The sequence below is a fragment of the Nesoenas mayeri genome (genome assembly GCF_963082525.1).
Source record: "Nesoenas mayeri genome assembly, chromosome: Z".
Taxonomy (NCBI): Eukaryota; Metazoa; Chordata; class Aves; order Columbiformes; family Columbidae; genus Nesoenas; species Nesoenas mayeri.
Genome location: NC_137542.1, coordinates 34,207,641 through 34,231,969, shown reverse-complemented (window position 1 = coordinate 34,231,969; position 24,329 = coordinate 34,207,641). Strand labels below are relative to the sequence as shown.

Here is a 24,329-nt window from a genome sequence, read left to right as displayed (position 1 = left end):
TTGACTTATTTTTCTTGAACAGTGAAAGCTGCTAAACAGAGTATTTTTCTTAGTATTTCAGTTTGAGTTGTCCCTTCTGTCTTGCCATAGTGATATGTAAAGATGAAGTTAGCTCTTGAGCATTATGCAGAATGTTGCTTTGAATTAACTGCAAGTTGCTCCTTTTCAGATGTCTCTAGTGCTTTTTTAAATTAAATATACTAAGGAAAGATATTTGAGTGTTTTCTGGGGAGAAAGTCTCTTTAAATTTGGGGTCTGAGCCTTAAGACACTGAAATCCAATTCAGTGAACTCTAATATCCAGGATTTGAAACTTGTATTACAGTAGCTTGCACTTGTAAATGTGCCTTTGGGTATGGCACTTAAGGCGTATTGCTATTCGCTAGCTAAATCTATTGCTCTGCTACTAAGAATACCAAGCATTCCTGAAAGGGCAGCTCCAGCTCTGACTGTCTTTTATTGTCACAGGTTTTCTTTGGATCCTCTAGTAAATCAGTTCAGGAGAAACTAGCATAACACTAAACTACGATTATTGGAGTAATGAGTTACTCCTGTGGAGATTCCAATTGGACTTAAGAGGGAAATTGTTCATCGTGAGAACAATCAGCTATTGGAATCATCTCCCCAGGGAAGTGGTGTGTTCACCAACATTGAACACTTTTCAAATTCAGCTGGACAGGGTGCTGTGCCATCCTGTCTAGACTCTTTTTTTTTCAAGAAAGGTTGGACCAGATAATCTTTGTGTTCCCAACCTTGTGTTCTGTGATTTTTTTTTTTTTTTTTAAAAACGTTTTTTCAATATTAGATTTTTGGTGGCTTTATTTACTAAACTGGCTTACCTGGAAGTCAAAAGAACATGAATGCCAGCACACAAGAGGGTTCAGTGGTTAAATAGGATGTGATTTGACACTGCTAGGCAGCTCATCTGGGATGGGCTGATATCCTTCTTTGGTAATAGCCTGGAAACAAACTAAATTCAAATGAGTTAATCCAGGACGGTCTTGCAGAAGACGGTTCATTGAGTGCTGGGTACCACATGTTCTGCAAGATGTAGAGGTTATGAAGAAGGCTTTTGTTTTTCAGTAGCTCTTTTTCCTCTACAGTTGTAGAAAACTACAGTTTCCTCTACATGTAGGAAAATCAGTCAGTAGTTTTTGCAGTAACTTTGGTTTGAGGTAAAACAAATCTATCTCTTAGGCTAAATTATTTCTAAACACTTTTTTCCACTTCCTACTTTGTGAATACAAAATTGGTTTTACAGCAGGGACAACTGTGATATGTTGGTGGTGAGTATGTGTTCACCCCTATCCATTGAGTGTGCAGTATGTTCAATGAAAAAATTGGAAGTCCTCCACTTCTGTTTGATTTTAAACTGAGAAGTTGCCTAATGTTTCTTGTCTCCTCTTTGGAAGGGAAAGTAGTTCAACTGAATGGCAACTAGATCAAGTAGGAACATGAACTCCAAACATGGATTCAACACATCTAACTAAGCCATCTCTGCTTCAATAAGATTTTGTCTTAGGTATGGAGTTCCTCTTGGTGAAGGACAGAGATTTTGTCTTTCCAAATGCCAGTTAATGTTTATCTTTGAAATATGCCATCACCACTTTTGCATCTGCTTCTGTGGTGTCATTTAAATTCTGTGAAAAACTACATTCTGTGTTTTTGAGCAGGGCTGTACGGAGAGAGCCTTTTAGGAAGCTTTGCTGAAATAGTACGGTGACTTTCAGAGGAAAAGTTAAAGCAAGTCCTATTTTTTTTTCTTCTCTGTTAGAGTATACATACTATTATGTATAGCCAAACAAGTTGGGTATAATTGAGTATACATACTATTATGTATAGCCAAACAAGTTTGGTATAGTTATGTGCCACTAATAAGCACTCTATAGTTTCACAGAAAATACTGTGGTATTACTGACTTGGTCATGTAGCTTTTAAAATGTTGTGGAGAGTAACTTAACTGATAAGAGAAATTAGAAGAGACAAAGTCACACCCGGAAAGTTGAGTAATTTGGAATTGGTTTGGTGTGGTTTTTGAGATCATTTTTTCCCAGGTTACAGTTCTAACCTATACTATTAACATGCTCTATAGGAAAATGTAGTTTGATACAATTGTTAAATTCATTTTAGTCTTCAAATCTGACAAATACAGCTGAGATTGTCATAGACTTCTTGCATGCTGCTGCCGTTGATATTTGCATGGAAATACTAACTACTTTCTTTCTCTTCTCCCTGACATGCATCAAGACTGCCAGACAGATCAAAGATAGGTACAGTACAAAGTCTATCACTTTTGTGTCTTGGAATTAATCTTAAAATGCTTAAAAATGCCTTTATTTTGAAAGGGTCATAGTCAGCATATATAAATTCATTGACTCTTTCCCAAGTGTTTGTTGTGACAATACGACTTTTGAAAGAGAACTAAAATCTTTTATGCTTCTCCTGTAGTGTTTTTCCTTGCAGGCTGGTGACCTTTCATACCTTAATAAAGAGAGGGCTTTTTTTAACACAGGGAAGTAGAGCCCTGCAGCAACAATGATGATGATGATTATCATTATTTTTTCTTTAAGTACATATAAGTATATCATTAATACACTATATAATTACTTACTAAACTTCTGGTTTATTATTAATACCTGATGGCTGAAATTTAATAATGTGTCAAGCTGATTCTGTCCCTTTAAATTATGAGAAAATCTAGTTGTTTAAGTACTTACTAACGTTTGCTAACTAATATTCTTTTTGAATATAAAAAGTCTTGTAGCTGTTGAAATATTTCCAGTGACACCACTGACTGATGTCAGTGAAATTGCTATTTCTGGTAGCTTTTCTTTGAACTGTGTCTTCAAACTATTGTTTTACTGTTTCAAAATAAATGCTAGGACCATTTTTCTTCGCTTGGAAGAATAACTACCTTCTGAGAGTGTGACCTTCTCATTCAGAAAACTTCATGTGATTATGCTAATATTTTGGAAGATGGCTCACATGGTGTTTCCAGCATATGTTGCTTTTATGGATCAAATGTGTTGGTTTTCAGGGAAGGATCTGGTTGTCTAAATTCTACGAAGTTTTGTGTAAAATGAGTAATTGCTAGAAAAATTAATCTTTTCCAAGGTGTATGGGGATATAGCGGAAGATTTGGTGAGGAGATTAGTTGAATGTAAATACGCTCAAATGACTTGCAGCTGTCTGTAGAAAAAAAGCACATATATCACACTAATTGTTTTACTGACCATGTGTGCTTCATGAGTAGAACCTCTGTGTTAGATAACATAGGCCTGTGAGAAACTCTAGGCACCTTATCACTATGTCTGAGATTCCTACTTTGTTGTGAGAAAGAGTGGGAGGCTGCGCCTGCCTGAAGCCTTGAAATACAGGAGGCCTCAGCAGGCCCAGTGATCTTCCAGCAGGGTTGAATTTACCAGCACCTGCATCCCTGCTGGTGTCACCTTTGTCTGGGAGCTCAGGTGTGGCTTTGGAGATCCCCCAGTAGAGAGGTAACTAAAATAAAAATTGCTCTTTGCAATGCATTCGTGGCCTCTGGCTCTCTTTGCAGTGTGCCTGTGTATGTGTACACATAAGGGTAAAGATTTAGTGTCCTTAACAGATCAGAGGGATAGTGGCAATTATAGGAATCTTAACACTTTATCTGTAATAAGCATCATCCTACTCTTTTAGTTTCTTGGAATGCTGTGTCATCTAATCCTTTTTAGTCAATTGTGGCTGGTTCTCTGAGATTGGTGCCTAAGCAGAATTTAATAAGCTTTCTGAAGCTGGCTACTCAGTGTTCTCTTACTGCTAACCTGAAGATTGTTATTCCTTAAGAGGTTTACTCTACCTGTCTGTCTGGCGATGGATTCTGCTAGGCAACCCATACTGAATTTCAGAACATCAACTCTGTTGCGTGAAATGAATTGATCTCTTTTATGAGTTCATTTCACTGCCATAACTGTCTTATATCCCCAAACTGTTAAGCTTGTCACTCTTGACATGCTTATATCTTTAATACTCAACTTCATACTTCCTCTTCCTTATTCGCTACCTAATTTGGGGGTTTTTTTTGCCATTCTTTAATGTACCTGTAGTTAGCACACAATCTCTCATATGTACTAGTGAAGTACTTAATGCGTATCACTACCTGTGAGCTATTAGGTGTTTTGAAAGTTCCACCTTTACGGTGTAAATTGAATAAAAGTATTTTACAGTTGACTTTTTTTTGTGGTGTGTATATTACTTTCTAGTTAAAAATCTCTTTTTTTTTTAAAGCAGGAATTAGGACCTGTGTGGTCTGAATCAAGATTATTCAAATTCTGTGTGGCCTGTTGTCTTCAAAGTTGCAGAACTATACGAGAGACTTGTCCTCCTCTTTTTTTAGCCGTCTAGTTGATGGAGTACAGGAGTGTCTTAGGACTATTCAGAATAAATACTAAGTTAAGACTTCAAAAGTGGAAGTGAGAGCTATGCTTCGGTGTCTCTTGTAAGACTGATCTGATACTTGGATCTTCCAAAATAAGGTGGTGTTCTTCCTCCCCTGATGAGATCAGAGATAGATATGAAATCAGAATATTCACCTTGTTCACTGCTATTTATAAATATCTCTAAGCAATATTTAACAAGTGAAAACATGTTCCCTGTTGGAGCTAACAAGTGGCTCTCATCCAGAAGAAAAGTATTTGGACTGTCTTAAACCAAAGCTTTAAGTTTCATAGTTCTTTGTATATAAAATGTGATGCTGATTCTGTGGTGCTTTAGATTTTTCGCACTTCTTGATTTTGTGTAAAGTGATGAGTTTTGTGTTGTCTCCTATCTAAGTTTTTTCACTAGTAAAAGAAGTTTTAAGCTCTTCTCTAGTTGCTTCTTGTGTTGCTTTACCTAGTAATATGGAACAACTAGGATGTTGCACAATATTCTCTTTGAGACAGTCACACTAGCAAAACTTTCTATTTTGGAGTCTGTGATGAATGGTAAACAGTTATCTATTAGAAAAATGTTATGCTCTTTGATCAGTATTTTGGCTAACAGTTTGAAATTAACAATACAGATTATCTGATTGCTGTTTTTGAAAATGGCTATAAGACTTAACCAATGCAAAACACATTTTGCTAATGATACTTTCTTGACTTCAGAGTCACAATGGCTTCAGCGTTCCGCATTTCTCTGAAACCAACGGTCAGTGATAGTATGTCTCATTTGATGGTGGACTTCACTCTGGAAAGGCGCATGCTCCAGGCTGTAAAGTTTTTGCCAGGTAAAAACTGTACACAGTGAGTTTAGTTTGTTACTACATTAAAAACTTATATTTACAAAAACAAGCAAAACAAAACCACACCTCTTGCACCCTAATAAGCAAATTTTTCAGAGTACCTAAACTCATTCTTATTCATTGGATGTTAAGCTGGATACGTATGGATAAAAGAGTTTTCAAGCTTGATTGTGTTAATTTCTGCATAGTATAGCATTTCAGAAAATAGCATTGATCTCAGAATTGAGAATGAGTCTTCCAGACTGTTTTTTTTTTTTTTCTTGAGTTGTCAGTTCCTCTTCCTGAAGTTATCTTAAATTTCTCAAGGCTGTACATGCTAGCTTGATGTTTAGTGATACTCTGAAGTCCTAGTTGTCTGCAGTAGTGTTATGCATGGAACTGTAAGCTAATATGTCACAAGAGTGTAGATAGGGTCTGAAATGCAAGAGAGGGCTAATCTACTAGGGCAGCGATATTACCACAATACAAAATGTGTATTGATGCATTTATTTGTTTCTGTTGGAAAGTAAAGTGCAGTATTCCAGTATATATCTTTTACAGCTTTTTATTCATATTGCTTTCCTATTTGAACCACTTTGCCCTTGACTGATACCAGGAGTATATTCACAAGAATACTACTAGCAGAGGTGTAAATTGTTTTGTCTCTAGGTCACTAATCCAAATCTGTTATGGACTTGGCAGCATCAGTTTACATTTCTACCCATTTGTCTTGCATGCTGTAGATACAGTATGTGGTAGCAGGTGTAGTAAATTACCGATGTTATTCTTGGTGGGCAGCTAGCAGTGTCTTGGCAGATATTCACACTTTAGTCTTAAACTCTGCGTGGCAATCATTGCTCTGTACTTCACAGGTAAGGGAACAGGCTAGATAAGCTGATCATAGTGCACCTATTTAACAGGAATGAAAGTGTTAAGATCTAATAGCAAGCATGAACAAAATCTTGTATCTACATGAAGGTACTATTTAGTATGGCCCTTCTTATACATGCATTTTCCTTATCAAATATGTAGAAATTTAAATTGTTTGTGCCTTTGATTTGTAAACAGGAACACTAATTCTCTGGGTATTAATTTGTATCAATCTTGCTTTCTTCTACTGTAGTGCTGAGCTATCAATGACACCAAATATGGATAGTTCGAACTGTTGCAAGTGAAATTGCATTGAGCACTAGTAGAACTCCATACATCAGGAAATACTCATGTCCTGTTAGGGGAAGTTGAAAACAGGTTTGGTGTTGTGGTAACACAGGCATTTGAACACTGCTTGCCAGAATTAAATTGAAGATTTGGTCATTCCAAACACATGTGAGACTATCTGGTAGCTTATATTATACCACGACAAAAATAATTGGGGCAGTTAGCTAAATTTACGGGTACTTGTCCTCATCTTTTGTCTAAGAAGAGATTTACAGGCTTGTGTTCTGAAATACTTGTCTTCATCTTAATTTTTCTTTTGCCTTAGAAGAGATCTTACTGATGTTATTCTGAAATTATTGTTGGATGACTTTGAAATTTGATGGAAATATGTGTGATTAACAACTTGAGAATTTATCATGGCTTAACTCTGGCAAGCAGGTAAGCACTGCACAGCTGCTTGCTCAGTCCCCCCTGCTGCAGGAGGATGGGGAGGAAAATCAGAAGGGTAAAAGTGACAACTTGTAGCTTGAGACAAAGGCAGTTTAATAGGTAAAGCAAAAGCTGCACATGTAAGTGAATTCATTCACTACTTCTCATTGTCTGGCAGGCGTTCAGCCATCTCCAGTAAAACACAGTTCTGTCACATGTAAGAGTTACTTGGGAAGACAAAATGCTATCACTCCAAACATCCCCCCCACTTCTTCTTTCTGCAGCTTGTATTGGTGAGCATGATGTCATAGGGTGTGGAATATCCCTTTAGTCTGTTGGGTTCAGCTATCCCAGCTATACCCTTTCCCAGTTTCCTGTGTACCCCCAGCCTACTTGCTGATGTGGTGGTGTGAGAAGCAAAAAAGTTCTCAATGCTGCTTAGCAACAACTAAAACACATCTGTTATCAAAACTGTTTAAATCACAAATTCAAAGAACAGCACCATGCAAGCCTCTATGAAGAAATGTAACTCTGTCCCAGCCAAAACCAGTACAGACTTGAATATTTTTGCTTTCAGTCTCTGCTGTTCTCAAGTTTTTTATACCTATACCACTAGTTTCAGTGTAATTCCTGCTTGGCTTCAACTGCAGGGATGTGAAGGGAAAAATGGTGTGTTTCAGTAGTGCTAGGTTAGAATATTCTTCCTGTGTAGTGTTTTTCTAAATGTAGGTTCATAATTCTAAGTCCACTCCAGCATGCCATTTTTACTGCTTCCAGAAGGGGAGCAGGTGAACTTATTGACAAACATCTAGAAAATGTGATGCAAATGTTTGCTCTAGAGCTAATGCCTATTTGTTTTGTAAAATGCTTGTTAAGTTAATATGATATGCATGTGCTTTGCTAATGGAATAGATTCTCTAAAAGGAATGAGTGTTCCTGGGCCAAGGGCAACTTCTGAGCTCTATAAATCCAAGGAGAACAAATTAGTATTTAGTCCATTAACTTCTTTAAACTGAACTGTATATTTATCTTTCTGCAGTCCCTAAAGCTCCAGAGATAGATCTAGCAGCATGTCTGGTTGCTGATAACTGCATAACAGTAGCATGGAGAATGCCTGAAGAAGACAGTAGAGTTGATCATTTTATTCTAGAGTATAAGAAAACCAACTTTGATGGGCTTCCACGAGTAAAAGATGAACAACGTTGGGAACTCATAGACTATATTAAAGCCACTGAATATACGTTATCAGGTAAAGGTTTTTTATACCTCAGACCCAAGAATATTTATTAAACTCTTTATGCTTGGAACAAAATACCCATTTTCCGGTATGTAATGTAGCTTCCATTGTTTCATATTAGTCTTTAATGATTGGTACAATAATGGCTCTGCCTTTTATTTTGACTTTGAGGTTTTGTAAGAAGTTGTGTATTAAATGAAGTTCACACTGATATTTAAGCTTGCTTTTTGCAGACTGAGAGAAATGGAAGACAGTTACATGATATAGATTTTAGTCTTGTAAAATGTGTCAGTAATTAATCTCAAGTCAAGTTTCTAAACATTTACTTTTTAGGACTGAAATTTGATACAAAATACATTAACCTGAGAGTACAAGCTTGCAACAAAGCTGTGGCAGGGGAATACTCTGATCCTGTGACTCTGGAAACCAAAGGTAAAATTTGAAAGACTCTAACCTTAGATGTAGTCAAAACACTGCTCTTACTGTTTTGCCTTCATATAGGAACTTCTATGTTCAGTCTGCTTCTGTATGAGCCTGCTGAAAGGTGTCATAAGTGAAAAGCAAAGCAAGCAGTTTGGCAAAGGATTGAGAAGCTCCTTGGCACAAAGCTGGCCTTTTAGCATTCAGACACTAAAAATAAGGAAGTGATGTAACTTTCTCCAACAGGGATTGACACTGGTTGTTTTGAACTGTAGATTGACAGTATTATGTGCCACTACATCATGCCAACACATAGCAGGAGAAGATGGATGTTTTGACTGAGCACTGATAGGACTCTTAGAGCATCTAAACAGTTGGTGTGTAGTTGGCTGGTTATTGATGCTTAACATTTGGCAGGTAATAGCTCTCTGTAAACAGAAAGTGCTAAAGAGGACTTTTTTTGACTTTGTAGTTGTAGATTCCAGCCATGGTCAATATTAAAAAAAATAGGCAGCTCTAAATTGCTGAAGTTAGAAATCAGTTGGTCTGAGGATGGTGGCTTCCTAAGATGGTTTTGTAAATAAACTAGATGAAAAATTTCTTGGAAGTGATGTTTTGTTACAGAACACAAATCTTAACTATTATGGTGGAAATAATGATCCTGAGATTTTAATTATAGCCAGGTCTGTAATGTAAAGGGCAAAATGCCTGATATGAACGGGATAATTAAAATACACAGTTTGACTTGTGAATGTTACTTCATAAAAGCAAAGCTATATGCAATTTGAAAGTGCTGATGTGCATTCCGGTAACTTGTATAGAACACTTCTAATATTCAGAAACAACAGTCATTGTCAGATATCTAATATCGATTTAATAGTCACTTACATACCTTATTCTAGTACCAGAAAAATAATTCTGATTTTGATTGTTTGGGCAGTTACCTTGCTTCCCATGTAATTTTTGTTATTTGTGTGAACATTTTGTTCACTCTTTTTAATAATCAGCACACAGAAACTCAGTATCCTTTTACATGTGCATACCTTACTGTTTTTTTAAACTTGTGTACTGTTGAGCTCTACTCTCTTGAAATCGCAAGTATACTTTCAGAGTCAGACTATATCTGATGGTATTAGGACACAGAATAGTCCATAAGTAAACAACTTTAGGGCACTTGGCATGTTGTGTTAGTTTTGTTTTCTTGGATGAAGGGCTTGGCTGTAGCAAATACCGAGTCTCTTCTAGTTGCACACATCCTCTACTGTACTTGTACCTGCAAGTGACTTCACAGTTCATGTCTGTCTGTATGTGGTACCCTGTTGATTCAGTTTTCTCCAATTTGCAAGTCTTATTAATCATAAACACCTTGTTGGAAAATCAGTGCTGCAGAGCATGGAAAACAAGCATAGTATTTTGTGTCATTCAGGATTGTAAGAATCTATGGAGTAGACTGTAGCTAGCAGAAAGCACTAGCTGAATGAAATTACTGATACTGCAGCATTATCAAGATGAAAAAACTTACTTTGATGTAACCTGTACTCTGAAGGTAGATACTTGGGCTCTATTTAAATGTCTTTACCTTGACTACGAGCATCAGACTAAAAAGCTGATGTTTCTATTAAGTCAAATACTGCTCTGGTACAGTTTTACTAGTGCTTCTGTAACTTTTTGTGAATAGCCACTGTTCTGTTGGGAGATAACGTTATACCATTTCACTGTTTTGCATTTTGTCTTGACCAGCTTTTGTGTTCAGTTTGGACAGTACTTCATCTCATCTGAACTTGAAAGTTGAAGATACCTATGTTGAATGGGATCCTACAGGAGGCAAAGGCCAAGAAAAAATAAAAGGGAAAGAAAATAAAAGCAGGTAAGAACTTAATTTCATAAACGTTTACATTGCCTGGGATGTCTCATCTGGCAATTAAGAGAAGAGGGTGGGGGGAATTAAAGCGCTTGAGGACAGTGGGACACAAAAGGAATTTTCACTTTGAAATCTTTCTCTGGAAGAAATGCTATTTTTTTCATTTCTCTCCCCCTTCATACATATATAGAGCCTGTTTGTGGAAGCTATTAGAAATGTGTCTTAATCATTTAAAAGAATTTAAGTGTTTTTAAAATACACTTCTTAGGCTTACATTCAAGGGACTAAAATAAATTGTAGATGTGGGAGCTGACCTTGGCTTGCATCCAGGTGCCTGCTAAGCTGCTCTATTGCTTCAACTGCATAGTGGGAAGAAAAATACAATGGAAGGCTCATGGGTTGAGATAAAGACAGGGAGATCACTTCACAATTACTGTCATGGGCAAAATAGATTTGACTTGGGAAAATTTACATTATTGTCTATCAAAAGTCAGAGTAGGATGAGAAATAACAACAAATCTTAAAATACTGCCCCCCCACCTCCATTCTTCCCAGACCCCACTTTACTCGCAACTTACCTACCTACTCCCCTGTGTAGTGCAGGGGGATGGAGAACAGGAGTTGTGGTCAGTTCATATCTCTGCTCCTTCTTCCTCATGTTATTCCCCTTCTCCAGCTTGGAGTCTCACCAATGGGAGACAGTCCACAAACTGCTCCAGCAAACCTGCTCCAGTGTGGGCTCTCCTTAAGCTGCAAATTCGTTCAGGGCACATCCACCTGTTCCAATGTGGGGTCCTCCATGGGCTGCAGGGTGGCTATATTCTCATTCTTCTTGCCCAGCTGCTCTTGTGTAGCAGTTTTTACCCATCATTAAATATGTTATCACAGGCACTACCACCATCATTGATGTGAGCAGCTTCTGGCTTCCTCTCACAGAAGCCACCCCTGTTGTCTCTGTGCTACCAAAACCTTGCCATGCCAGCCCAATACAGTAGATAAGGTAAATGTCAGTAAGCAGTGATGTAATTGTATGTTTAATAGTGTTGCAGGTCAGCGCTCGTGGATAGACAGCTTTTATACTATAAAAAAAGAGCTGGCTGCTGTGTCCTTTTAAAAAAGCTAATGTTAAATAAAATTGGTACTTACAGGTGATGTTTGAATTTTTTATCTCATAACCCTCACCGGTAAGGAAAAGGTACCAATAAAACAAACTAGATAGCAAAAGATAATGGATAGCGGAATATAATTATTGTAAAGGTAGCAGCCCTAAACATATTTACCAGCTAATTCAATCTAGGAAAAGTTCTTAAGTAACTTCAACAGAATTCTTAGTAGGTTGAGTGTTAGGCCCTTGGATGTGTGCTGTTCAGGATCACTGAATAAATACAATTGGGTGAACATCACTACATCAGCCTACTCTGGCTGAGCCTTCAGTATGTCCAAGGATGAAGAATGTGTTAACCCTCTGGCCTCTATTCCAGACCACTTTAATGGGAGGGGAGGGATATCCCGATATCTGACTGGAACTTCCTGTGGTGCAATGAGTACCAGGTGCCCCTCAGCTGTCAGTGTATGCCTTGATCAAGCCTGGCTCGATCTTCTCTGTGCCTTCCGGTTATGTCATTGAAGACAGCAATTAGCCCTTGTCTTCTTGAGGCTGAGCAAACCTGATTGTTTTTCTGTGCACCGGTCCCTTAATTGTGTTGTTGACACTTCACTGGACTTGCTCTAGTATGTCATTGTATAGTTATGAGAAGCCGAGACCCAGACACTGGACTTCAGGTTCAGTCTGACAAGTGCCAAATTAAGAGGAACAGTTGCTTGCCTTGGTCTCCTGGTTATTGTCTTGCTCCTGCGGCCTGGGTTGTGGTTGGCCAACCCTTCAACAAGGGCACTGTACACTGTGGTGTCTGCTGTTGTACGCCTCGAAGACAATTAATGGATTTCCAGCATGCGCTTTTCAGTATAAAGAGCACTGATAATTTGTGAAGAAATACCTTCCCTGTAGGCATACGCTGCCAGAAGCATGGTAGAATAAGTTTTAGTGGTGTCTTAAAAATGGCGATAACTTACTGTAGTAATAGAACAGTTGCTTAATGACTACTTATTTCTGTCAACAGTGGCCAGAATCCTCTGCTGAAGAGCAATAGAAGGTGATAATATACCTTTTTTACCTAGGATCTAGCACCTAGTTTTGCTGGGAGTCTTTGCTACTTCCCTTTGCTTGATGTAGTGAAAAACAAATCTAATAGCCTTTATCAGTAACAGTATGCACATGCTTCTAAAAATTAGTTAGAAGATTAATTTGAATTCATAGAGATTATGTATATAATCAGTCCAGTGACTGAAAAACAGTCTTCTTTGGAGGATGTGTCCTAGTGCATGGGAGGCCTGATATGAAGTGATTGGAAGTGCTTTCTTTAGTGTTGGTGCGAAGATTCCTGTTATTTACAGATATTTTGATTCTTACTTAACCTTCTGGAACATCACGGCAGTCTGAATTTTTTACAAATGCAGGAAAGAGTTCCTTTCTGAGAACTTCAAATTTTTTTTGTTTTCTTTAATTCCAAAAATCTTTTTGTCTCTGGAGTTCTGCTGCAGTTGTTGCTGGACATCAGAGGAAAAGAAATAAGTGTTTTTACACTTTCAAAGATGATGTTTAGCCTGATGGCACGTGTAAAAAGCTTCATGGCAGAACAATTGTTCGAATTAGTCTTTTCTGATTTGTAAAGGCAGCAAAAATATTCTTCTGTTCCCTGTGCAACTGTGTTTTTAGTGTTAATTTTTTCATTCTTTTTCTAATAAAGCACCTGTTTGAGAAATTACTACTTCTTCTGTTTTTGTTCTCTTGGTGTTTTTCACTGGTTTAGAAGTTCTGTGACCTAACCAAATGCATGGGTTTCTAATTTCTTGTAGGTTTCAAACAGTACCAATTTCTGCCAAGCTAAGTTGTCTTGTCTCCACTGTCTTGGAGATACAGCTACTTCCTCAATAAGCTGGGAGTCTTACAGCCTAATCTCTCTGTAGTTGTCAGTAAAGAATTTCCCTAATTCTGGCCTTTGCTTTGCTAGAAGGACATGGTCACATGTTTAACTTTGCATCTCAGGCTGACCTTTATTAGCAGGAGATTTAGACGAGCTTTGGTTCTTGCAGGAGGCTTTTGTTCCAAGTTAAGAGTATCTGTAATGGTGTCTGCATTAAAAGGAAAATTTGAAGCTACCTCCATAGTTGGGAAAAGTTGCAATATAGTTGTTTTAAACATGAAATGTGCAGCTTTCAAGGGTTGGAAAGATACAATAGCAATAAAATGCTTAATGATCTTTAACATATTTATTAGACTAGAATAAAGCCTCTGGATAACTTTTGCTGTCCCTCCGTGGACAACTTCTGATATTGGTCTTTGGCCTTTCTTCTCCAAAAGAGTATACATATGGCTTGGAATATGTTTATTTGTTGGGATGGATGAGAAAATGGAGACTAATGCAGTTCTGTAGGCAACAGTCCTAACCCTGAGATGAGAGTATCTGGTCAGTGAATGGTAGAAGAAATGCAGCAGGTACTACATGAGCTAATGAAGACTGCTGTATTGGAAAACAGGCCCCAAACTGACATTTTGCTATAAAATTTACTGCCTTTCCCTATTGAAAGGGAGACATCCTCCAGGGCAGAAACAAACAAGCAAACAAAACCAACCACACACAAACAAAAACTCCCAACCAACTGTATTTTCAAACTTTTATACCAAATATTTAATGTCATTGTCTGGACTGTTAAAGGCTGTTAGATTTTGAGTGGACAAAGCACATGCAGTGGCCATTTATAGAAGACTTGAACAGTATAAATGTTATTGAGGACTTTTAATTGTCTTTCTAATTTTGAGAAAATACTAGCAAAGGTCCTGCATGTTTTTTATGGTGGTTCTCTAAATGGCCACATTGCTTTCTGCGTAACTGATACAGAATCTGATAGAAAAATTTCAGCAGCTTTTGTTGGAAGTGTGACTGAATAATCTCTGATACACTTGAAGCAGGATGGAATCTGAAAAGGGCGATGGTTCCCACTGAAATTCTGCTTTAATTCTTGGCTTTGTCTTTTTTTTCATGCTATCACTTGCTACCTTTTTCTTTGGTAAGTAAGCTACAGCTTCCTCCATGTTAACAAAATTCAAAAGCATTTGATGTGGTTCACGTACACAATATACAATTACCTCCTTCATGTAACTCTTCCAAGCAATTTAGAAACTTTGCTGTTTTCTGCTCAGTACTGACAAACTTATATGCTAAATGGTGATGCTAAAGTTAACAACTTTTCATCACTGATTTCTTGTAGACCTCTGTAACTGGAATAAAAGCAAACATAGAAGATGAATCAGAGATTCTTGCACACTTATGTATGACAGCTTAATCGCAGTCAGCTTTTGATTCCCATGTGACTTTGTTTTAATGAAAATATTAGGCAAAAAGGACATTTTTCTAGCCCTTTATGAAATGGTATTTGAGAAAAATTCCAGAAAACTTTAAATCAGTGTTGAATGACTCAGAAAGGAAACAAGCTAAACTTCACTGTATTAGTGGACATTTAAGTAGCAATTAGCTTTACCAAATTGTGGTTGAAGGAAAAGTTGGAGAGAGAACTTTCCCTTCTGTGTGGTAACTCCAAGGCTAATATATGGTAGACTATGGAGGATAAAGATTTGAAAATCACTTATCACACGTGTATTTTTGTCGATGAAATTAAAATGTAAACTGTATAGCTAATTCTGAGAATTTAAAATTCTTTACTACTGATTGCATTTAAAATAATAACCATACGTGATCCTCTGGCTACTGAGGTTTAAAATTCACTGTAATTTGCAAATAGCTTTCATTTTATTTAATGGTTAGTTGCTAGGAATTATTTTTAAGGGCACAAGAGGAAAAATCAAATGTTTGAAAACCTCATTAGGTTAAAATTATTCTTTTATGCAACTGATTGGTCATTAGAATATTCTCCAGAGCAAAGTGTCTTCATTTATTTTGCTATTGCTTCCTGAGAATGCTTTTGAAAAGTATGATTAGAAAAATCTAAGCTTTTCTTGAATTAGACTCTTAAATGTTATAATGATTCTTGAGGAGCTGCTGTGTGCTTCTCAGCACAATGTGTTGTGACAGAATTTTATTTTCTGTAGTTTTTGATAGAGCTAATGTAGTCAAATAAAACCCCCACCCTTCAGTACACTTTTTGGTGGTGGTCGTTTTTTTTTTTTTTTGAGGAGACTTGTGATACATTAAACTCTGCAAATCTCACTACATCTTTTTGAATATAAGTTGAGTTTAGATTTGATGCTGTTTTGTATCATCTTCAGTGTGTATCTTGAAGTAAAATCATCAACATTTTTCTCATTTCATTGGGTTGCACTTTTTCCAGGCATTTCAGTCATTGTACAAGTCAAACATGCTGGAAAACCTACCTATAGCACAACTGATGTTATTTTCCCATTCACCAATCTTTAAATTGTAATGAAAATTACGCATTTCAGCATTGAATATCAGCAGTGTAGTCATACTTACCTGACTGTTGTAGCTGGTTCTTGCTAGAAGTCTTATCCAAAATATCAGAAACATGAATTCTCTAAGGTTCTGTGTAGTACTGTTTTGTACAGCATTCTTCCAAAACACGTGCCACACATCTGCTTTTTCCCCCTCCTGTCTTAGCTGACACTGAATTTGTTTGTTACAATGCCATGCATTTTTTTTCTGGCTGTCATCTCTTCAGTTATTGTGCATGCATACTGTTAGAGGTGTTAAATGGCAGAACTAATGTGTCATTTCGGTAGCTTATAGATGTTTATTGCACCCTAATTAACTCAGGAAAATATGAGTGTGCATTTCTGTAATTGCATCCAAATCTTAAATGGTTCTCTTTTTTCTTAGAAGTAGTACATCGTCTCCAAAGAGGACATCTATTAGCTCAAGATTCTCAGCGAGGGGCAGCAGAGATCGTTTTATTGGTGAATCGTACACAGTGTTGGGTAAAGTGAACTTCTTACTTCTCTCCCAAGTGTGGAAGGGCAGATTAAGTAAGAATTTGAGGGAAAAATTGTGGTTGTTCAAGGCTGTGTACTTGTTGCTTTCCTGGATAGAGGTAGTTTTGCCTGTGTAACACTAGAATTTTGTGCTACAGCAGGTGTCTTCAAATCTTTTGAAGATTTTTATCACAAAGCTCTTAGTGGCTGACATCCACTGTTATTAGATGATATTAAATATCTCTGTGAGTATAGGTCAAACCTGTCTGCTTCTATTTTATATTTATATCCTGTGTTCTTGTACATTAACTTTTTCTTCTTTATAGTTCAGATTTCTTTTTATTTGTAAGCCTTCACCTTAAATAAAACAGAAGCCACCACTGATGCATGTAAGAAAGGAAGCGTTGCAAGGTACCCTTAGTTACAGTGGCTAAATGTATTTTTTTGGTAGGAGATACTGCTATTGAAAGTGGACAGCATTACTGGGAAGTGAGAGTTCAGAAGGACTGCAAATCCTACAGTGTGGGAGTAACTTACAGAAACCTGGGGAAATTTGACCAACTGGGAAAGACTAATTCAAGCTGGTGCATTCATATCAACAACTGGCTGCAAACCACGTTTTCAGCAAAACATAATAATAAGACCAAGATTCTCGATATACCTGTTCCAGACAGAATAGGAGTATATTGCGACTTTGATGGAGGTAAATTACAGTCTTATGAAATTTAGCTAAAAGCTTACTTAGTTATCTGTGTGAAGTCGAACCAGTACAAAGCTAAAGTAATACATTACTTCCAGATTAATATAGTATTTTATGAAAATAAAGCCCAGAGCAGTTTGTGCAGTAGTGCTTGTAATGTCAAATGATTTTGGTTCATCTATATGACAGAGCTACTGAGAATTTTTCACTTATGTGGACTGTATTTAGTGTATTCTGGAAACTCTTCCCTCAAAAAGAATCCGTTTTACAAAAAGGTATACAGCAATAGCATTTAAACCTGTATTTCAACTTGTTTTCTTCTTTTAGGTCACCTTGCATTTTATAATGCAAACTCAAAGGAGCTGTTACACACCTTCAGAACAAAGTTTACCCAGCCGTTACTACCAGGCTTCATGGTCAGTATCTATAAAACTCTGTTCATTTTCTAGCACTGAATTCAGTTTACTGAAGACTTCATTGTTTTTTAAAGGAGGGAACTTGGAGCACTGTTTTTGGCTGATTAATGTTTTCTTAAAAAAAGAAGTATTTTCTTTTTTATTTTATATGGTACTTATAATAGCACTCCAATAGGAGAACTCTTCACCGGGATGTCTTGGCTATGTAAATAAAGTAATTACATTTTTGTAGGGTAAATTAATAGCATGTCCTGGTAGCTGAAGAGCCTGCTACAGTAATTGACTCAAACTGATGCAGATAGGTGCCCATATGCTGCAAGTTGTCAGAGCAGGTGTCATGAGACAGAACAACTCCAGGTGCTTCCCTCTAAGATACAAGATTCTGCCTTTCAAATCTGAAAAGCTCAGTGGGATTTTCCTGCCAGTCATTTCACTGGCCTTCATAACTTTTTTCTGTCTCTAATCAATAAAAACTTGCAGCGATTCTGAAGACTCAAACCTTGCAAAAATGTGCAGGAAAAGGAGTAGTAACTATGTATTTTTTTGTTTGAGGATTTAAGTAATTTTTTTAAAAGTAACTAAATTTGGAGGCTTCAGCTGTGTTGAAAGATTCCATTGCATGAATAGTTACTTGGGAGCAGGGCATAGGCCTGGAAAAACTTAGGAATCTGGAAGAGGCTAGCATGCTAGTTCATATTAACAACTCAGCTGCCTAGGCACTGATCTCTAGCCTCTTTTAATTCTTCTCATAGAAAAACACAGCATGGCAATGTTAAAGTGTGATTAGACCAGTTAATAAAGTTATTCTACTTTTGGGCATGGAGGAGGAACGGAAAAGAAGTAACTTACACAGGAAACCTTATAGCTAGCCTTTCCAAACACCTGATTTTTCACTTGTATCGAATAGAATTCCTTTTTTGTAATTTCTGTTTCTGGTTAGATGTACTGACAATAGGGGTCTAGATTTTCAATAGCTGTTTATTGGGAGGTGGCTAAGCAAGTTGCCTTACTGATCCTTCTCAATATTCAGGGAACAGAATAGCTTCAGAAATGTTGGGGTGCATGTGTTAGTCATCCCTCTAGCTCTTGAACATATGCATTGCAAAGGCTGACAAATTTAGTTCCTAAAGCGTCCAAGGAAACATTTCCTTGCTGTACTTCAGCCTGTTAGTCTGCATCTCATATAGCCCCTAGTACTTAGTGATAGCAGTCTTACACTACTTGTGTTAGCATGAACAGTTAAAATAGAATTGACAGCAGTAATTAAGTAGTTTGTCATATTTATTCATAAACATGGAGATACATTCTTTCATGTAATTCAGTTGTAAAATAGAAATCACTGGCACCTGTGCTTCTGAAGCTTCTCAAAACTCAATTATTTTGTACTATGTTTACATTGGCATAATTCTGCAATGTCATACTAAAACTAGGTACTGCTTTCAGACACTGGAGCGTAGTGAACCTGTTGCTTTTCGTTGTCATTTTAAGTACTTGCTGCTAGTGCATTGGCCTTCAAATAAGTTTTCCTTGGGGGAGCAAGTCTTTTAGTATTAGATCTTTAGGGAGCAGTTATGCAATCTGGACATCCATAAATCCATGGGTCCGGATGGGATGCACCCGCGGGTGCTGAGGGAGCTGGCTGAGGTCATTGCTGGACCGCTCTCCATCATCTTTGCCAAGTCTTGGGAAATGGGAGAGGTGCCTGAGGACTGGAGGAAAGCAAATGTTACTCCAGTCTTCAAAAAGGGCAAGAAGGGGAGGACCTGGGTAACTATAGACCAGTCAACCTCACCTCCATCCCTGCAAAACTGATGGAATGACTTATGCCTTGAGATGGCACCAAGGATATTAGGGATAAGAGGGTCATTAGGGCCAGTCAACATGGCTTCACCAAAGGGAAGTTGTGCTTGACCAACCTCATTGACTTTTATGAGGACATAACAAGAGGGATGGATGATGGCAGAGCAGTGGACGTGGTCTACCTTGACTTCTGTAAAGCATTTGACACAGTCTCCCACAGCATCCTCACAGCTAAATTGAGGGAGTGTGGTCTGGATGAACGGGTAGTGAGGTGGACTGTGAACTGGCTGAAGGGAAGAAGCCAGAGAGTCATGGTCAATGGGGCAGAGTCCAGTTGGAGGCCTGTATCTAGTGGAGTGCCTCAAGGGTCAGTATTGGGGCCTGTGTTATTCCATGTATTCATCAATGATTTGGATGAGGGAATAGAGTGTACTATCAGCAAGTTTGCTGATGACACTAAACTGGGAGGAGTGGCTGACATGCCAGAAAGCTGTGCTGCCATCCAGCGGGACCTGGACAGGCTGGAGAGTTGGGCAGGGAATAACCTGATGAAATTTAACAAGGGAAAGTGTAGCGTCCTGCATCTGGGTAGGAACAACCCCAGGTTCCAGTATAAGTTGAGGAATGACCTGTTAGAGAGCAGTGTAGGGGAAAGGGACCTGGGGGTCCTGGTGAACAGCAGGATGACCATGAGCCAGCACTGTGCCCTTGTGGCCAGGAAGGCCAATGGCATCCTGGGGTGTATCAGAAGCGGGGTGGTTAGTAGGTCGAGAGAGGTTCTCCTCCCCCTCTGCTCTGCCCTGGTGAGACCACACATGGAATGTTGTGTCCAGTTCTGGGCCCCTCAGTTCAAGAAGGACAGGGAACTGCTGGCGAGGGTCCGGCATAGGGCAACGAAGATGATTAAGGGAGTGGAGCACCTCCCTTATGAAGAAAGGCTGAGGGAGCTGGGTCTCTTTAGTTTGGATAAGAGGGGATTGAGGGCTGACCTCGTTAATGTTTACAGATATATCAAGGGTGAGTGTCACAAGGACAGAGCCAGGCTCTTCTCAGTGACAACCAATGATAGGACAAGAGGTAATGGGTACAAACTGGAACACAGGAGGTTCCACTTAAATTTGAGAAGAAACTTCTCAGTGAGGGTAACAGAACACTGGAACAGGCTGCCCAGGGGGATTGTGGAGTCTCCTACTCTGGAGGCATTCAAGACCTGCCTGGACGCCTTCCTGTGTGACCTCATCTAGGTGTTCCTGCTCCAGCAGGGGGATTGGACTAGATGATCTTTCAAGGTCCCTTCCAATCCCTAATATTCTGTGATTCTGTGATCTTAGACTTGTTTATAAACAACTTAGTCATAAAGCATAGCATGTGAAGCATGTTAGACTTTATGGTCTTAAAAACTAGCTGTGTGTGATTAGAATGTTTTACAGAGTGCTGTGACTAGAGAGCAAGTGAGAAGACAAATGGAGCTGCAGGATAAGTTTCATATTATTTCCATTGTGGGGTAGGAGAAGAGAGATGTAGATGCTTCATAGTGTTCAGAATATTGATTCCTCTCCCCCCTCTCCCACTTCTTTCTTAGATCTGGTGTGGTGGGCTTACTGTGAATACTGGATTGCAGGTGCCAAGCCCTGTGAAAACACTCCAGAAAAATGAAAATGGATTGAGTGGTTCAACAAGCAGCCTAAACAATATCGCCTAGTAACCTCTATTAAAGTCTTCTGTTACTGAATGTTTCTTTTTTTCTGTTTAGCTGCTACAGAAGCTTGTGAGTATTGGATTGAAGTGGGTTTGCTACCTGTTGCTGTAGTAAGGCCTGGGTACTGATAGTGCAAATGTTTGGGGCTGAAGAGTTAGGAACCTACTGACTATTCTGAGAGAAGATGGAACTGTTGCCTATTTGAAAAGTAAGTGGGAAAATCAAGAGCTGTAACTATGTACTTTTCTACTACTGTATTTAAGTATTTTATTATGGACTTGAATATTAATTTTGTTACAAATATTATTTCTCTATAAAGAATATAACAAATATAATTTCCTTAGCTCTCCTAAAATGAATTACTTGACTGTGTATTTTGTTACTGAGCTTCCCATTAGAACTTGTGATATCAAACGTGCATTTCAGAATAGTATTGATTTGCTCTCCTAGCCTTGCAAAATATCAGAGCATATATGCTTTCGAAAGAATATCATAAGAAGTTTTAGTCCTGATATAAAGAAATACTAAAAACAGTCTTTGATTTTTCTTCTGATACAAAATCATCCCATTTCTGGTGAGTAACTCATTTCATAGAATCCTAGAATACCAGGTTTTCAGTTATGTGGCTTTATTCTAATTAGATTCTTATAATCAGTAATTCACATTGTTCATCAGATTTGAATGACAAATGTGAATGAGAAGTTGAATCTTTGTCTGCAGGTAGCAAAGTTGCAATGCAGTTGAAGCTGGGAACAAGTGTATGAGAGCTTCAGTTCAGATGCATGTCCATGGAGAAGGTATGGGGGTAGGGGAGCTATTGCTAAAACGTCTTACAGCTTTTTCTTAAGCCATCTTCAGAGCTGGCTAAGACTTCTCAAACATCTGTGTCAATATCTAAGCCGGCTTTGAGCAGAGGCAGCACTGAATTCCTGGTGATAGGGCGGTACTGTGTGGGCCCAGGCACACATTTTTGCTAGCTGTTTTGACTAGCCTAGTGAGGATTCCTGGAACTTTCTGGTTAACCAGAGAAGTCAAAAAATTGCATGATTTCTGTATCCAGCAGAAATGTAGCTTATATATAGAGCATCCACTTTTAACTTGGTAGCCTTGTACTGTATGCCACGTATATGTAGCTATGAGACTACCTTTCAGCAGATTATATTCTAAAGGATCTCTTTATGGGCTCCAACTTAACCCTTTCTCCCTTTTAAGGGCAAGGAAAAAGTAGAAAGTGAGAAAATGGTTTGCCAGGTAACATACAGTCTACTTTTGGATCTGTCGTTATAGATTTTCATTCACAAATCAAATGAAATGTTGAGCCTGGCTGTTCCTTCATCTCAGCTCTTAGTTGGAAGCTTAGTAATAATCATTTAATGACTCAAATTAGTGGGAGAGCTAAAAAAAAATCATGTTATATTCTTTATGGAAAAATCTTACTTTTCAGTGGGAATTACTTGTGTATTATAGACTGTTGAAATCTGCTTTCTCTCTTCTAATGAAGTCCAGGAGCCTAGAAGTAATTTTCAGATAATACTTGAATCAACTGTTTCTTAACTGGGGATTTTTTTTTCCTATTATCACCTGAAAACTTTCAAATTCACACTAATAGGGTCTATCATGAATTGGCTCCTTTCCTACAGCGCCAAGGTACTTTTTCTTCTGCACATCTCTTAGTCTGTAAAGACATGACCATCTAATCATGTTATATCTTGTTAGTATCAGTGGGTCCTTTGTCTCCATCAAGGTTTCTCAAGAGAAGGAGAAATTCCTTGAAACAACTCATAATAAACTGGTTATGATGTTCAGTGGAAAACTTAAATTTTCTTCATAATTTCAGTACCTGCTCTAGAAAGTTTTGTTTCTCTTGAGAAATTGTGAAGTTGACAGGATGGTTAGCCCTTAATGTTCATTTAATATTGGAACTTAAGCATCTTTAAATATTTGTATTGTGAACAACAGTAGCTGTAATCTGTTTTGCAGAGGAAAGTGCAAAGCTATTCCCAGTTTAACTGTACCTTCCTTGGCCAGTTTAGTGTTTTGGGTCTTGAAACAAAGATACTGGAAGGTAACATGTTTTTTAAATGAACAGCATCTGAATCTGTTTCACGTATAATTTATGGAATGTTATTATCCAAGTAGTCTGTGTAGTAATCTTGAGTTTTTCTTCCTCACTTCTTCCCTTTGTACTGCAGTGAACATGTCTGGCATTTCTAGGGGCTCAGCTACTGGAGTTCAGTTGTATGTGAGAGAGTGAGACCTGCGTGCTTGGAACCTGGTGGTATTTAGCGAGAGAAGGGTTAATGAGAGAGAGGAGTGTTGGATGCTGCTTGCTTTGGGACTTGTTCTATTGAAGGATAGGGGTAAGCAGACATCTAAATAGGGTAGTGCCAGTTCCCACTGCCCAGTCATCAGCTTGATCTTGGCTGTTCAGCTACAGTTTGTATTTAAATTTCCCTGTTTGGAGAGAAAGGGAATGTTTACAATAAGCTAATGTGTAGCGAGAAAAAAACATGAGTAATCTCCAACTCTATATAAAAGCATTTAAATTATGAAGTGTGTTAGCAAGATGTAGTGCAACCTGTGAGATAAATCTGATATGCACAGTGTAAAAATGTAATTTTTCTCTAACACTTTGAAGAAATTCTGGAGTATTTCGTAATGTGACTTGTGACTTACAAGTTTTAGTTTAACTGATGTTCTACATAAGCTTGTGACTTTTTACCCTTAAAGGATGAATTTGTAATAGTTTGCACAGATGTCAATTTTTCAGCTGCTAACAGCTAGTCCTTTTTTTTTTCTTTTTTTTTTTTAGTAAATGGGGATATGAAGAATTGCCTTAAGCACTTTAGATTTTTTTCAGACTCTTTTTTCTGAGCTAGTATCTGTCCGGTACCAATGATATTTTGTTGCAGGTGGTGCACTGTTTATACCTGCAGCTAGAAAGGGATACATGCAGCCTGTGAAGTTACTTTTTCCTTGGGGAATCTACTTCAGAGGTTGGAAGGGTTGTTCTTTGGCAATGAATTTGACCTTTTGAGGGTCTGTGATTTTGCCCAGTTGTTAACACTATTTCATATTATACTCCTGGAGCCTCTCTGCTCTGAAGTTGATCCTGTTTAGTGGCTAGACACGAGTAATCTTCTGTATGACCAAAATGAGATTTTTTTTTTTTTTTAAACTGAGAACTGGTAGTCTTTCAGAGTTTAAATAACTTCAGACTAACTTGTAAGGAACAGAAGGCTTCCCTTAAGTTCTTAGTACGTCAGAAAACTGTAGCTTTCATTGTTTCTGTGGGAAGCTGTATGAACTGCAGCTAGATGTGTTAATTTCAGAAAGGATGCTTTAAAAGCATCCTGGTGATAGG

General features: G+C 38.0%; 1 protein-coding gene across 2 annotated transcripts in view; it reads left to right on the top strand.

Annotated features, from left to right (window-relative positions):
• FSD1L (fibronectin type III and SPRY domain containing 1 like) overlaps nucleotides 1–20,968 on the top strand; it is a gene marked incomplete at its 3' end in the record, with an annotated part of 30,595 nt that extends 9,627 nt beyond the window's left edge. The window contains exons 5-14 of one of the 2 annotated variants that reach the window (XM_080361951.1): nucleotides 2,247–2,269; nucleotides 5,126–5,247; nucleotides 7,868–8,077; nucleotides 8,399–8,497; nucleotides 10,226–10,352; nucleotides 12,467–12,499; nucleotides 16,259–16,356; nucleotides 16,802–17,053; nucleotides 17,378–17,466; nucleotides 20,849–20,968. In XM_080361951.1, the coding sequence (XP_080218077.1) occupies nucleotides 2,247–2,269; nucleotides 5,126–5,247; nucleotides 7,868–8,077; nucleotides 8,399–8,497; nucleotides 10,226–10,352; nucleotides 12,467–12,499; nucleotides 16,259–16,356; nucleotides 16,802–17,053; nucleotides 17,378–17,466; nucleotides 20,849–20,968 (1,173 nt within the window). The remainder of the gene's footprint in view (nucleotides 1–2,246; nucleotides 2,270–5,125; nucleotides 5,248–7,867; nucleotides 8,078–8,398; nucleotides 8,498–10,225; nucleotides 10,353–12,466; nucleotides 12,500–16,258; nucleotides 16,357–16,801; nucleotides 17,054–17,377; nucleotides 17,467–20,848) is intronic. The other variant, XM_080361952.1, reaches the window with a different exon arrangement.
• Nucleotides 20,969–24,329: the final 3,361 nt, after the last annotated feature.